Source organism: Cebus imitator, unplaced genomic scaffold (assembly GCF_001604975.1).
Source record: "Cebus imitator isolate Cc_AM_T3 unplaced genomic scaffold, Cebus_imitator-1.0 Scaffold387, whole genome shotgun sequence".
Classification (NCBI taxonomy): Eukaryota; Metazoa; Chordata; class Mammalia; order Primates; family Cebidae; genus Cebus; species Cebus imitator.
Genome location: NW_016107702.1, coordinates 1,643,279 through 1,656,292, shown reverse-complemented (window position 1 = coordinate 1,656,292; position 13,014 = coordinate 1,643,279). Strand labels below are relative to the sequence as shown.

Below are 13,014 nucleotides of genomic sequence, written 5' to 3'. Positions count from 1 at the left end.
AAAAAAAAAAAAAAAAGCTAGAGATATTTCTGCAGTTTGTTTGTCCTTAGAATGTATCTTACCAAGGATGTACAGTCTGATGGAGCACAAGTTAGTTTTGCAATAGAAAGCTTGCTTGGTGGAGTGTTGCTCCTCCTGAGGTTTGTGGAGGTAAAATGCTTTCTGAAAGAGCAGGCCTTTGTTCTGTTATCAACTCCCTGGGTATGTTTCAAGCCATCAATGATTCAGGTTCCTTTTTTTTTTAGACAGAGTCTTGCTCTGTTGCCAGGCTGGAGTGCAGTGGTGCGATCTTGGCTCACTGCAACCTTGGACTCCCTGGTTCAAACGATTCTCCTGCCTCAACCTCCTGAGTAGCTGGGATTACAGGCACATGCCACCATGCCTGGCTAATTTTTGTATTTTTAGTAGAGATGGGGTTTCACCATGTTGGCCAGATGGTCTCGATCTCATGACCTCATGATCCGCCCACCTCGGCCTCCCAAAGTGCTGGGATTACAGGTGTGAGCCACTGTGCCCAGCCCCAGATTTTGGGAGCCTGTGTAGCAGCTCCCTTCCTACACACTCAAGTCTGTCTTCCCTGGGTGGCTTGGCTTCAGGAAATAGAAACCGTCAGGGGTCAGTCCGATCAGCAAGGTGGACAGTCCAGCCTGGTGATGGCACATGGGGCATAAAGCTGCCTGTGGCTTTGAAGGACTGATGAGGAGGGTCGTGGAGGGAAGTTCTGAGGACTGATGGCATTGCTGACCAAGTGAGGGGTCACTAGGGGCCTAGTTTGGAGCTTCTGCTGTGTTTTCAGTCCTGCCCTTCATATACAAGAAACAGGCAATAGTGAGGCTTAATAAGGACAGTGTGAGACCAGCAGGTTACACAGGAGGGAACGCCCAGTGCCTGCAGACAGGACAGGAAATGTCTAGAGAACGCCAGTTTAGTCGGATATGTGGGGGCAGGATTTAGCCTGGGGAGAAGGGAGGACACCTCAGGAGGGAGAAGCAGCTCAGGGAAGGCTCAGAGGCCGCGATGCTCAGCGTTGCCTTGGGCTGGATTGGGAAGGTGGACAAAGGAGAGCCCAAGTGGTGGCCAGAGGTTGGTCCCTGCAGTGTGCCTGCCCCAGCTTGGAGGCCAGGGAGCAGGAGGACTCGGAGAGAGATTGGCACAGGGTGATGAGTTGGTCAAGATCAAGGAGTGAGAATGGCTAGGAAAGAAACAGGTGTGAGGAAGATGGAGACGACCAGTCTGATAGGTTGAGCCTAAATGGCTCCAAGAGGAGGAGGATTAGGGAAAGGCAACTGGATTACACAGGTGGTCACTGGAGGCCTTGAAGAGGGCACTCCTGGCGAGGGGTGTCAAGGACACAGGTGCAAGCTCCTTGTGTCTTGCATTTGCAGGCTTTTCATAGGAGCAGGGAAGCAGAGGCTGCAGGGTTAAGCACAGCCTTGAGTCTGGAGGTCCACGGGTGTCTCAGGCCAGGAGTCAGAAGGACCTGCGGCATGTGGAGAGAAGGATGGTGGTGAGGTCAAGCCAGACATGTGTCAGTCCTAACCTGATGAATGTGGCTAACTCCTGTTCCTTGCAGGGCTCAACATCGGCCCCGTGGTGGCTGGGGTGATTGGGGCACGAAAGCCTCAGTACGACATCTGGGGCAATACGGTGAACGTGGCTAGCCGCATGGACAGCACTGGTGTGCCCGACCGCATCCAGGTGAGTGCAGGAGCATCCACCACCCCTCACCCCCATGGGAGGGCCTGTGTCTGATGCTGAGAGGTCTTCAGGGCAGGCCACCCACAGTTCCCAGTCAGAATTTCTGTAGCCAGATTCAAGGTTGATGGGGCAGGTGACGCAGTCTTGGAAGCTTGAACACAATTGTGTTTCAGACCCTCAGCACCTTGGACAGATCTTCAGGTCGGTGCAGAGCCCTCTACTGGGCATGGAAGGGATTGGGGGTTGCTAGGAGTGGAGCTGAGTGCAGAGGCCAAGTTGAGAGCACAGGTAGGCGCCAGTGCTTCCCAGGCACAGAAAGAGGACGCAAAGATGTCTGCAGGGAGCAGATCTTACCCACTGAGCCTGCAGCACTCCTGGCCTGGCTCAGGAGAGCCAGTGGGGGCTGCTGGCCTTTGGATGGTACCTCTCCCAACCCCAGCAGCCCAGGGCCCTGGCCAGAGACCCAGAGGTCTTTTCCCCTTGCTCCCTCCTTTGCAAGCTGGGCTTGTGGTTTCCAGGCCTGCCGCCTTTTCTTGAGCGTTCTTTGGTTCTCAGCTGCAGTCTGATGGCAGAGGCACCACCCCCTCCTGCACAGCCCTCACCTCTAGTTCGGTGTGAGGCTGTGGGAAGTCAGCTCACCTGGCCTCAGTTTTTCCAGGTGCTAACTGTGCTGCTTTTTGCCAACACCAATACTGCTTAAATGTCCCGACTTCTCTCCCCCATAGGACCTCTGAATGAGGGGCTGACCCCAAGCACAGCCCTGCGCCAGTCAGCCTGGCTGGCATGGGGATGCTGGCCCAAGGGCCTGGCCTTCATGGCCTTTTCTCACCTCCATCCCTGTGGAGGAGAGAAGGGTGGCAGGATGAGCACAGTGATAGGAATAGGGGGCATATATGCTTATAAGGCTTCCAACCCATTCAGGGACAGGTACAAGGGACTCTCTTAGTAGCTACCACAATGACCCAGCACCTCACCCTGTGTGGGGGCTTCACCATGCAGGAACTACAGCTAGTAACACAGTGGGGTCCCCTCTCAGCAGCCCACCTGGCTCTCCTACTCCCTGCTCCCTGGCACTTGCCAGTGGGCTTGCAGCATGGCTGGGGTGGGGAGCTCTGACGATGCTCACAAATGGCCCTTGGGTCACCCCGGGAGGAACACCCCCCACACCTGACCCTGCCACTCTTTTCTTTCACCCAGCAATGGGATAGTGGAGTTAAAGAAGCCACCAGTGAGCTCTCTTCTTTCCAAAAGCTAAAGCAGAGCCAGGCAACAAGACCTGAACCTGAACCCAGCCCTTGCCATTTATTAACTGTGTAACCTCAGGCATGTGACTTAGATGCTCTAATAGTCACTTCACAGGAAGATGAAGTGACGTAAGTGGTGGCTCTCAAACTACCTGTGGTGAAAAAACAGCTTTTAAAAAATCGTTTTGTCATGGAGGGATGTTTTGGTTGCACCGGGGACACACTTGGAGATGGGCTGTGGCCAGGTCAGATGGCTGTGAAAGCCTCTCTGTACTTACTCTCCGCTCCTGAACTGACTCTCGACTCAGGGCGTCAGTACATGGACCGCAGGCCACACTGAGTGGCACAGAAGCAGCACACGGAAGTTGCCCATCACAGTGCCTGGCTTGAGCAGGTGCTGAGGGAGAGCTGGCATCGCTCTATTCTTAGGGTCCCTTCCATGGTGAGCTACTGTTAGTTCCTGAGAGCACGACAGTAGGGCAGCTGCCCCTCTCCTTCTGTGGCAGAAGGGCTGGGCAGTCAGAGGTGGCTTTACCCCATAGCAGTTCATGGCTAAGGCCATCAGTGGCCTGTCCTCTCTCCTCTTCTGCTCTCACAGGTCACCACGGACATGTACCAGGTGCTGGCTGCCAACACTTACCAACTGGAGTGCCGGGGTGTGGTCAAGGTCAAGGGCAAAGGCGAGATGATGACGTACTTCCTCAATGGAGGGCCCCCGCTCAGTTAGCAGCTGCTGGCCAGTGGGGCCAGGCAGCCTGGCCTCCAGAGGCATGGAAGCAGCTTCTCTGTGTGCCGGGGGTGGCGGGGAAGCCATGCTCCAGCCCGCAGGGCTGCGCTGCTGAGATTTTCCACTTGGACTCCAGAGCAGCTTCTGCCTTTGCTGGTGGGCAGCGGCCTCTATCCCAGGCCCCGAGGTGCCAGCGTCCTGCGAGCACCCAGCTGACCAAAGATGTTTCCCTCTGTAGAAGACTCTGCTAGACTGGGTCTGAAGCTTGAGTTTTCTAACAGGTGCTGCTGCACAGGTGGAAAGGAGCCGTGGGAGTGTGTGTGTGGCGCAGCCCAGACAGGGGCAGAGCTGAGGGAGGGGCCTCCGCCTCAGCTGGGGGTAGATGGGCTCCACTCCGGCCTGGAGGAGCCTAGGGGTCTGCTTTTCCATGTGAGCCTTTAACCTTCAGACAGAGGCCACGATCCTGCACCTGCAGGGGCTTTGGGGCAGGAGTGCTGGCTTTGGAGGGACTGTGGCCTTCATCGTGGTCCTCTGCCCACACCTCCACGCACATAGACAGTGCCCTAGGAGGGAAACAAACAGAACTAATTATGAGGGGGAGGAAAGAGGACACCAAGCAAGGAGTGGTGATTCTGAGAAAAAATATTTATTAAACAAAACAAAACTAGTTCTCCGTGCCCTTCTTTAGACTATGCTAGTTGTATGCGTGTAAGACACACAAGCAAATGAGGACGCCACTCGGGGGGAGGGCAGGGATCCCCACTTGTCTTTTTTGTATTTTTTATTTTGTATTATTGAAAGCCTTGGAGATCTCACAGATATGCCAAATTCTATATTTTGTAAATTAGAAAACAGCTGTGCACAGCAGGGCGTGTGTGCTCATTTGTACTGTGTGTATGTTGCTGTATGTACTAGTGTATATGTGTGTATGTTCATGCTGTGGAACTGGTCTTACGCAGGATGCGTTTCCCTTATTTCAGATTTGGCAGTTTTGGTTTTCCCAGGTACCACCAGAGCAGTGGGTGTGTGCTTTCGGGGTGCCATATGCCCAGATTGAGGAGGAGGATGCACGGACACATTGACCCATCTTTCTCTGCCACACACACGTGTGTACACACATGCACACACCCTGCTTCCCCTAAGAAAAATGCAGATGAAATAAGAAAAAAACTGTTTTCCCATTCCAGGCCAAGCTGGAACCAAGGGAAGCAACCTCATTCTGCAGCAGGTAGCATGGCACCCTCCACACCCTGAGATTTCAGACATTTGTTGCCTGCAGAGGCAGGTCCTGCAAACTCCCGGGTGCTCTGCAGGCTGGGGCAAGGAAACCAAGCCTGCCTGGCCTGCTCAGTTGGCCAAGGTACAGGTGGCTCTTCCTGGAGATGATCACTCAGTCCAGGGATGCAATGTGCAGCGAGCCCTCAGGTTTGGGGAAAGGGAGTAGCCTTGACCTCCACCGGCAAACCAGGCAGAGGAATGGGTAGAGCCCAGCTTCAGAGTCCACAGGGAAAGCTAGCAGAAATTTTCTTTTATCGGGATGGGGCAGTTAAACATACCAAGAAAAAAATACTATTTTTATAAGCTATGAGGAAAGCATATGGAAAATGATACTGTATCACAGAATTCAAACAGAATCCTTAGGGCCCATGCCCAAATCTCTCCATTGCTTCTCAGGTTAGAATTATCCTCCCTCCAACATGAGCTTGAAGGCAGTAAGGCAGCAGCTGTGCTAGCTGCCAAAATGTTACTTTGATGTCCACCTGCACCACCTCTCACTGGGCTCGATCAACACCCTCCCTTCCCTGCACACCAATCCCACCACAATTCAAACACAGCTCTGAGAAGCAAAGTGTGTGGACCCAAAACTGCCAAGCCTGAGTCTGTCCCGTGCTTCTACATTGCCATCATGCCGTGGGCCGCAGGAGGCCCGCCTTCTCCCAGCTGTTGTTCTCAAGTTCCCTGCCCCTCCACAGCGCCTGCCAGTGGTGGTGGGTTTTCGTTCTGCTTCCAACCCGAGTAAAGTGTGTGTGCTGAGTTCATCCCATGTTCCCCCATGGTCACAGCCTCCTGGCCCCACGGAGGCCCCTCTCCCATCCTAGCAGTGACTGGTGACCGCGTGCAGGTGCAGTGCTAGCTCTTCGTTCCCTCTAAGGGGTGTGCACTCTTTTTATTCCTACTCTTGCAAAAACGGATACGATTATGATTTCCCATGGAAATTGAAGTCTATTTAAATAATTTAACTATTAAACACTTTCACTGGTAACGTGTCCTGGTCTGATTTGCAGCTTGGTACACCCAGCCTTTGGGGTGCTGGGGAGGGGAGCCGCAGAGGGCAGCCAACTCCCGAGTAGGGAACAGCGCCTTGCTACAGAGATGATGCTGGCTGAAGACTGTGGTCCTTGTGGCAGCCATTTGGGAGAACACTGGTGACCACAGCAAGCATCAGTGCACGGGGCTGGGGAGCTGGCATACCCAGTGCAGGAGGCTGAGGAACAAGGGCTGAGGAGTAGGGACCAGGAGTGAAGGGGATATGAAATCCAGGATTAGACCAGGTCCATGAAACCACATGTGGACACCAAAGAAATGCAACTTAAAACCTTCAAAAGCCCTTTCCAACCCCATTCCCACTGAGCTAATCCCAGAGAACCTATTCATTTCTCCCTTATGAGGACCTACTTTTTTCCAAAAGCATATTCATATCTAGAACACTAACAAAATGTATTTGAAAAGATGCTTTTGATAGATGGGTGAGTTTTGAACACCACGTTAATGCTCACGGACAGCAAACATCACCAAAACCAACACCAGACTGCAGCCAACATGATGATTATTTGACTGTAGTGTGATGTTAGCAGCTAATCAGTGGGAAGACACAGTGAATCCTGGTGTATTGGAGAGACTAAGACATTCAAAGTTACAAACACATTCACAGAACTTTTCCAAAAGCAAAATTACCTGAGTGGCATGTAGTCAAATGATGGTAGGAGCTGCGGGTTTTCCATAGTGCTGCAATGGCCATGAGTTGTTGCTCCTCAGCAGTATATGAGCTTCCCGGAGCCTGAAGAAGGTGCTGAGCCCGTGTCACTGTAGGGCAGGAAAGCCTTCTCAGGCAGTTCAGCATTCAGTGCTCACGAGTGCTGAGCAGATTCTCACTGCTGCCTGAACAAGAGAACTACGATGGCAGTGACAAACACGCTCTAAAACCCGGCAGCTTTTGAATTTGTCTAAAAGCAACACACCAAAGAGAACAAATGCTGTCCTGTTCACCTTCAGAGGGAAGGGAACCAACAAAGCTTGGCTATGCTGGCTCTGGCTGCCCACTGCAAGGCCCCCATCACTGAGCACAGTATCAAAAGGAGAGCTGGAAGGGCTGCTGTTATTTATGGGGGTGGGGAAGGGGAGGTGCAGCAGACCAGACAAGCCATCCTGCTCCATTTGGATGAACTTCACTGTGTATAGAGAGCTCATGCACATTTTCTCACCTGCGCCTCCTCAGGCCTGAGAGGCCATTCGAGAAAGGACTGGAGCCTCGCCTGAGGTCATCCTGGTATCAAAGCAGTCCCTGTGGCACTTGCCCAGAAGCACTTCTGTTAACGGTCCTCATCTGGCTGGCTACTGAAAGAGCTTGGCAGGAACAGTGGGCTCACCACTCCTCCAGGTTAACAATAGATGAAATGAGAGCCAATGACTAAAGTGGGCTTTTCTCATCTTTCCAGATTTTCACAAAAGCCCTCTTGGTGGTTTTTCATCCCTGTCTTGGGAGGGAAATTGTGATATTGGCTGTCTTCTTGCCATCTCTTTTTCCCACCTGCAGGGTCCCTGCTTCACAAGACGGACACAAGAACAAAGGTAAATGAGGGCATTGGAGTGGCTGGTCTCCAGCCTCTCCCCTTCCACTGGAACACCCTGAGTCTAAATATTTGTGTAACTCTTTATCCAATCTTCAAGTGCCAGACCACATATATGGTGCAAATGTAAACACAATCTAATTAAGACTAAGATTTAGAGCCAAAGGCAGAGACAAATGAGGCAAAAGCATCGTGCCAAGGGGGATCTGTGGGAAAATCACCTTCAAACCAAAGTCAGAACCAGCCCTTGTTTTGTCCTGCAGACACCAGCCCAGCCCAGCCACATTCACATCAGCATAGCCACAGGCCTCTCTTGCCGAGGGCCCCATTCAGGAGTAGGGAGTGGAGATAATCCAGGTTTACAGGGCAAGCAGCAGGTCCAGAGAGTCCAGGGGAGGAAGACGGCAAAGCAAAGGATTCACCTAGGGTTGAGGGTGGGTGAGCCACTGAGGCCATATGCATCTCCAGGGCTTGCCTCTCCTACTGCTACTCCATCAGGGCCATGAATTTAAAGAATTCTCACTGGAATCCCTAAGGGGGACTCATCACTGTGTTTTCCCTTGGCCGATTTCTAATTTAGATCTGCCTGGAATCTCAGGTTTGTCAGCATCTCTGGTTAGCCTGAGACTAGTTTTATTTTGCAGAATTTCGTCCCCACTTTGTTAGCCATACTGGCAGTCCCAGCTCACACAGTTTTTTTTTTTTTTTTTTTGGAGGGAGCCTTTTGCCTCAGATGCTTTTATAAAAGCAGTATTGCATTTGCATAATTTAAGATTGCCTTTCAGCTCTCAACGTCCCCAGCATCTGCATGATACTGCAGCTGAAGGCTGGGGCTGCCTTTCCACATCCCTCTCCTTCGTATCAACGCATGTGCACACTCAGGGGGCCCTTAGAGTGGGGGTACGAGGGCTGCTGCCATCCATGAGCAAACTAGATCAGATTTGAATGTGCCAAGTCAAGTGTAGGGCACCAAAATGCTGGTTTCACACTGAATAGGGCAAGGTTCCTAGAAGCACATCCCTCACTTGCCAGCACCCCAGTACCTGGGAGACTGTGCAGGTACTGGGCGAGCACAGACTACCACTCTCAGGGGTGTGACACGGGGCTTCATCCTGCTTCCTTCCCTCAGGAGGACTTGTTAAGGTGTATAACATCCTGTGGGCAAAGCACCTTGTATACAGCAGGCATTTGTCAAGTGTGAGTCCTTCAACACCCTCTTCTCTTTGGATGCACCTCCAGTGCCCTGCCCAGAAGTCTGCCCACAAGTGCCTGCCTGCCAGATATTTCAATGGGATTCTTAAGTGGTGGCTTCTGAAGAGTTTTGTACAATGATTTATGACATTTGAGGGCATTCGCAATTTAAAAGACTTACCACCTTTGAAATAACTGCAACAAGGAAGACCACACCGTGGTGGCCAACGCTTTCCTAGCACTTGCTGTGCCAGACTCTAAGTGCTTTACATTTACTCAGTCATCACAACACTGCTTTGCCAAAGGTACGATTATTATCCTCACTTTACATCTAAGGAAACTGAGGCAGAAAGATTAAGTAATTTGCTGAGGTCACCATACTAGTAGAAAAGAAAGCCAGGGATGATTCTGGCTCTAAACTCTTAAACACTATTTTGCACCTTGGAAAGTTCCCTTCTATTTTTTGGTTAATATTTTCAGACAGAGGGATCACAAATTCCCCAATCACCTAACAGAATTCCCATGAAACAATTTCAAGTTAAAGAATCAACCTGTTCTGGCATTTTGTTAGGAAAAGCAATTGTAACACCTAAATCACCAATAATGCTTTTATTTTTCATATCAAGAATTTGTTAGTTTTAGTACAAGTACTAAAATGTATACTTCTTGCCCTAATAGCTGAGGTATACATAAGCTTCACCTCACGTATGAGGTGAACCTCATACCTGAGATATGCACCTCTTGCATACATGAGGTGAACCTCATACATCCTGCAGCCATCTGCCCGTCCTTTGTCATTGTTACAAATGTAGGGATTTTAGGAAACTATTTTATTCAACCTGGGACATCTATACTGCAGGAGTTAGCACTGATCTGATGTCTTTAGTAGTAGTATATATTACCTGTATGTGTGGTGTGTGTATATATACATATATATATATATACACACACACACACATATATGTATTCCTTACGTATTTAAATGTATTTCCTTGTTATCTAGCTTCAAATCACATGGTGGTTAAGAGCATGAGTTCTGAGTCAGATCTGGACTGAAATCCTGGTGCTACCACATGGATTGTGACTGTGGTCAAGTCACTTAACTTCTTCATGGCTCAGGTGGCTCATTTTTAAAATAGAAAACCTTCATAAATGCTCAGTGAGGATGACATGCTTAGCATAGTGCCTGTCACATAGTACACATTGCCATTTCCCCCTTCATGTCTGCTTCATCTGTTCACACTGCTGCTAAAACAGTAAGAGCCCAGCTGTCATCAGTAACACACACATTCCCTAAGAAGTTTCTTTCTGAGATGCACTGTGACACAGAAAAATGAGCACCAACTTTTAAGCAAGTTAAATGCAAACCGCAAATTAGAACTCCCCATCCATCACTAAGTGTCATGCCATACAAAGACAAGTTCTTGACCTAAGTCTTGGTTTCTTCAAATGAAAATGAGATAGTGCTCCCTGTCCCCAACTACCTATGGAGGAGAACCCAGCGCTGGCCCACAAAATGAGCTCATAAGCATTCTCCTCATTAGTTAGTACTAGGTACTGGAGGAATTCAAAGTGCAAGGGTAAAACAGTTTGTCTTTAGGCAAGGTCCTTTGCAATACAGCCTCAAAGAAAAGTGCTGGCGCAAAGAAGGTAAGCAAGGCAGAACTGAGGATGGGACACCAGGAGCAAATGGGGAATGAAATGCCCGAGTCCTGCTTCCCGTTGTCAGATGGCGCCTGAATGTGCTTTCTGTCGGGTGCTGCTTGTATGGCTATGCTGTGAGATGCAGGAGAAAAGGGCAAATGTAAACTGTGGGTGGGGTTGGGCTGAAAATACTGTTTGTTGCCAAGAAACACAAGGAACAATTCTTAAGACTAAGATACTGATTTCAAGAACTCTGAGAACTAAGGCTGATATTTCTGAGTTTCCTAAAACCCCCAATTGTGGTGAGACAACTGATTACACATTGGCACTGCCAATGCAGAAGACGACTGAATGCCCACACATCAACACCACTCACTGTTAGTTAACAAGCAGGAGCATGCGCACCATGTGGCTTCCAACCACAGTGTTTCCATGTTTCTATTTCATCTGCTAAATAACCTAGAAAGCTTAGCCACTCAAGAAAGCCACTGCAAGAGTGGCAGCCAGTTTTTTTCTTTGAAAAACTCAATGCTTAAACAAGAGGCTGCAATCTGCCAGCATTCAACAGAAGCACCAGCACACTGATGATTAGATACCTCCAACCTTACTGGTAATGCTCAGAGCAACATTCTTAGCTGACTCAGCCCTTTTACACAAACTCAGTGGAGCTGGATTTCTTTTGTTAACTTTTAGTGAGGATATTACTAAAGCCAGTTTAACCCAAAAATCAGATTTTACCATAGCATTTTTAGGGAGAAATACTTCAGTTCCTTAGAGATAATAAGGCAGAAAAATACTATAAAGCCTTGACCATAGACAAAGAATGTGGTCCCAAAGAGTGAGCTATAACCTGTGGTAACGTTAAGTGTTCAATGTGGTGTGAGTAGTGGCTGCTCTTGGAATAATGTATGTGTTCTTTTACCACACACTTCACATAAATTCTAACTCTTACAGTGAGCCAAAAGTCTGTTAAAATAGTAACAAGGAAGGTGTGTACACACACACACACACACACACACACACACACACACAGTTGAATTCTGTGGAAACCAAACAGCTCCGAGTACATCCTTAGGTCACTTTGTAAACCTTCTGAAATAAAGGCCAAGCAATTGCCTTTTAGGGGAGCAGCTGACCTCAGGAGCCATGGAGGTTAGGTCCCTTATGACAAACCTCTGGTCTCTGTGGAGCCCCGACAAAGTAGGAGTCTAATGGGGTTCCACACACATCCTCACAGAAATGGAGCTGCGCATCTCTCCACACTAAATTCCACTGTGAAGAAGACCACATTTACTGCAATATACATATGCTAATCCAGGGATAGCACATTCACTTTCTATCTTACAAATTACAGAATTCGGCAAAGGTTCTCCGTGTCTCAAGGCATTTGTCTCAAATTATTTTCAAGCTTAATACTTATTTGCAGCTTAGAATAAGAATTCTTACTTATGGAAACAAAATCCTTTATTAACCACACCTACACAAATCCCCCAAACCCTGAAATGGAAGCCTTTGAAAGCTGGTACAAGGTAAGGATGCAAGGCACAATCATAACATGTAAATGTGTGAAAATCAAGAATTCTGTTCATTTTAGCACTTCACAGGACCCTCAATGAGAACATCTATAGCAGAAGGCATCAGGAAAGGCTCTCCCCTAAGCAACGGTTATGCTTTTGCCCTACTGATAGGGCAGTGCGTAACTTCTTTCCCTTCTCTTAGCCTTAATTTCCAGCAAGTTCCAGAGTCAAATTTTACATGCAATAATGTATGTTAAGCCTTTGTTTTTCTTCCCTTGCTGTTGATATGTTATTAGCATCGCTGTGTATATCTTATCTTGGTATGCTGCTTCAAGGGCTTTTGGGAAAGAGGCCAGGTATTAAGAGCTAACTATTCTAAGTCTATATGCACCCAATACAGGTGCACCCAGATTCATAAGCAAGTTCTTAGAGACCTACAAAGAGACTTAGACTCCCCAACAGTAATGGTGGGAGACTTTAACACCCCACTGTCAACATTAGACAGATCAATGAGACAGAAAATTAACAAAGATATCCAGGACATGAACTCAGCTCTGGACCAAGTGGACCTAATAGACATCTACAGAACTCTCCACTCCAAATCCAAAGAATATACATTCTTCTCAGCACCACATCACACTTATTCTAAAATTGACCACATAATTGGAAGTAAAACACTCCTCAAATGCAAAAGAATGGAAATCATAATAAACACTATCTGAGATCACAGTGCAATCAAATTAGAACTCAGGATTACGGAACTCACTCAAAACTGCACAACTACATAGAAATTGAACAACCTGCTCCTGAATGACTACTGGGTAAATAATGAAATTAAGGCAGAAATAAAGATGTGCTTTGAAACCACTGAGAATGAAGACACAATGTACCAGAATCTCTGGGACACATTTAAAGCAGTTTGTAGAGGGAAATACATGGCACTAAATGCCCACAAGAGAAAGCAGGAAAGAACTAAAATCAACACCCTAACATTACAAAAGAACTAGAGAAGCAAGAACAAACAAATTCAAGAGCTTGCAGGAGACAAGAAATAACTAAGATCAGAGCAGATCTAAAGGAGATGGAGACACGAAAAACCCTTCAAAAAATCAATGTATCCGGGAGCTAGTTTCTTGAAAAGATCA

General features: G+C 48.4%; 1 protein-coding gene and 1 long non-coding RNA gene across 4 annotated transcripts in view; one reads left to right on the top strand and one right to left on the bottom strand.

Moving 5' to 3' along the window:
• Positions 1-5,932, top strand: part of ADCY5 (adenylate cyclase 5) — a 161,532-nt gene extending 155,600 nt beyond the window's left edge. For 2 of the 3 annotated variants that reach the window (XM_037731217.1, XM_017508211.2), the window contains 2 exons: positions 1,574-1,698; positions 3,541-5,932. In XM_037731217.1, coding sequence (XP_037587145.1) covers positions 1,574-1,698; positions 3,541-3,669 — 254 coding nt within the window. In that variant the 3' untranslated portion in view covers positions 3,670-5,932. The remainder of the gene's footprint in view (positions 1-1,573; positions 1,699-3,540) is intronic. The other variant, XM_017508210.2, reaches the window with a different exon arrangement.
• LOC108288966 lies at positions 4,294-12,342 on the bottom strand. The gene is made up of 2 exons (XR_001818927.2): positions 8,781-12,342; positions 4,294-8,750 (listed from the first exon to the last, which is right to left on the bottom strand). It is a non-coding gene; the product is annotated as an uncharacterized LOC108288966 (long non-coding RNA).
• Positions 12,343-13,014: the final 672 nt, after the last annotated feature.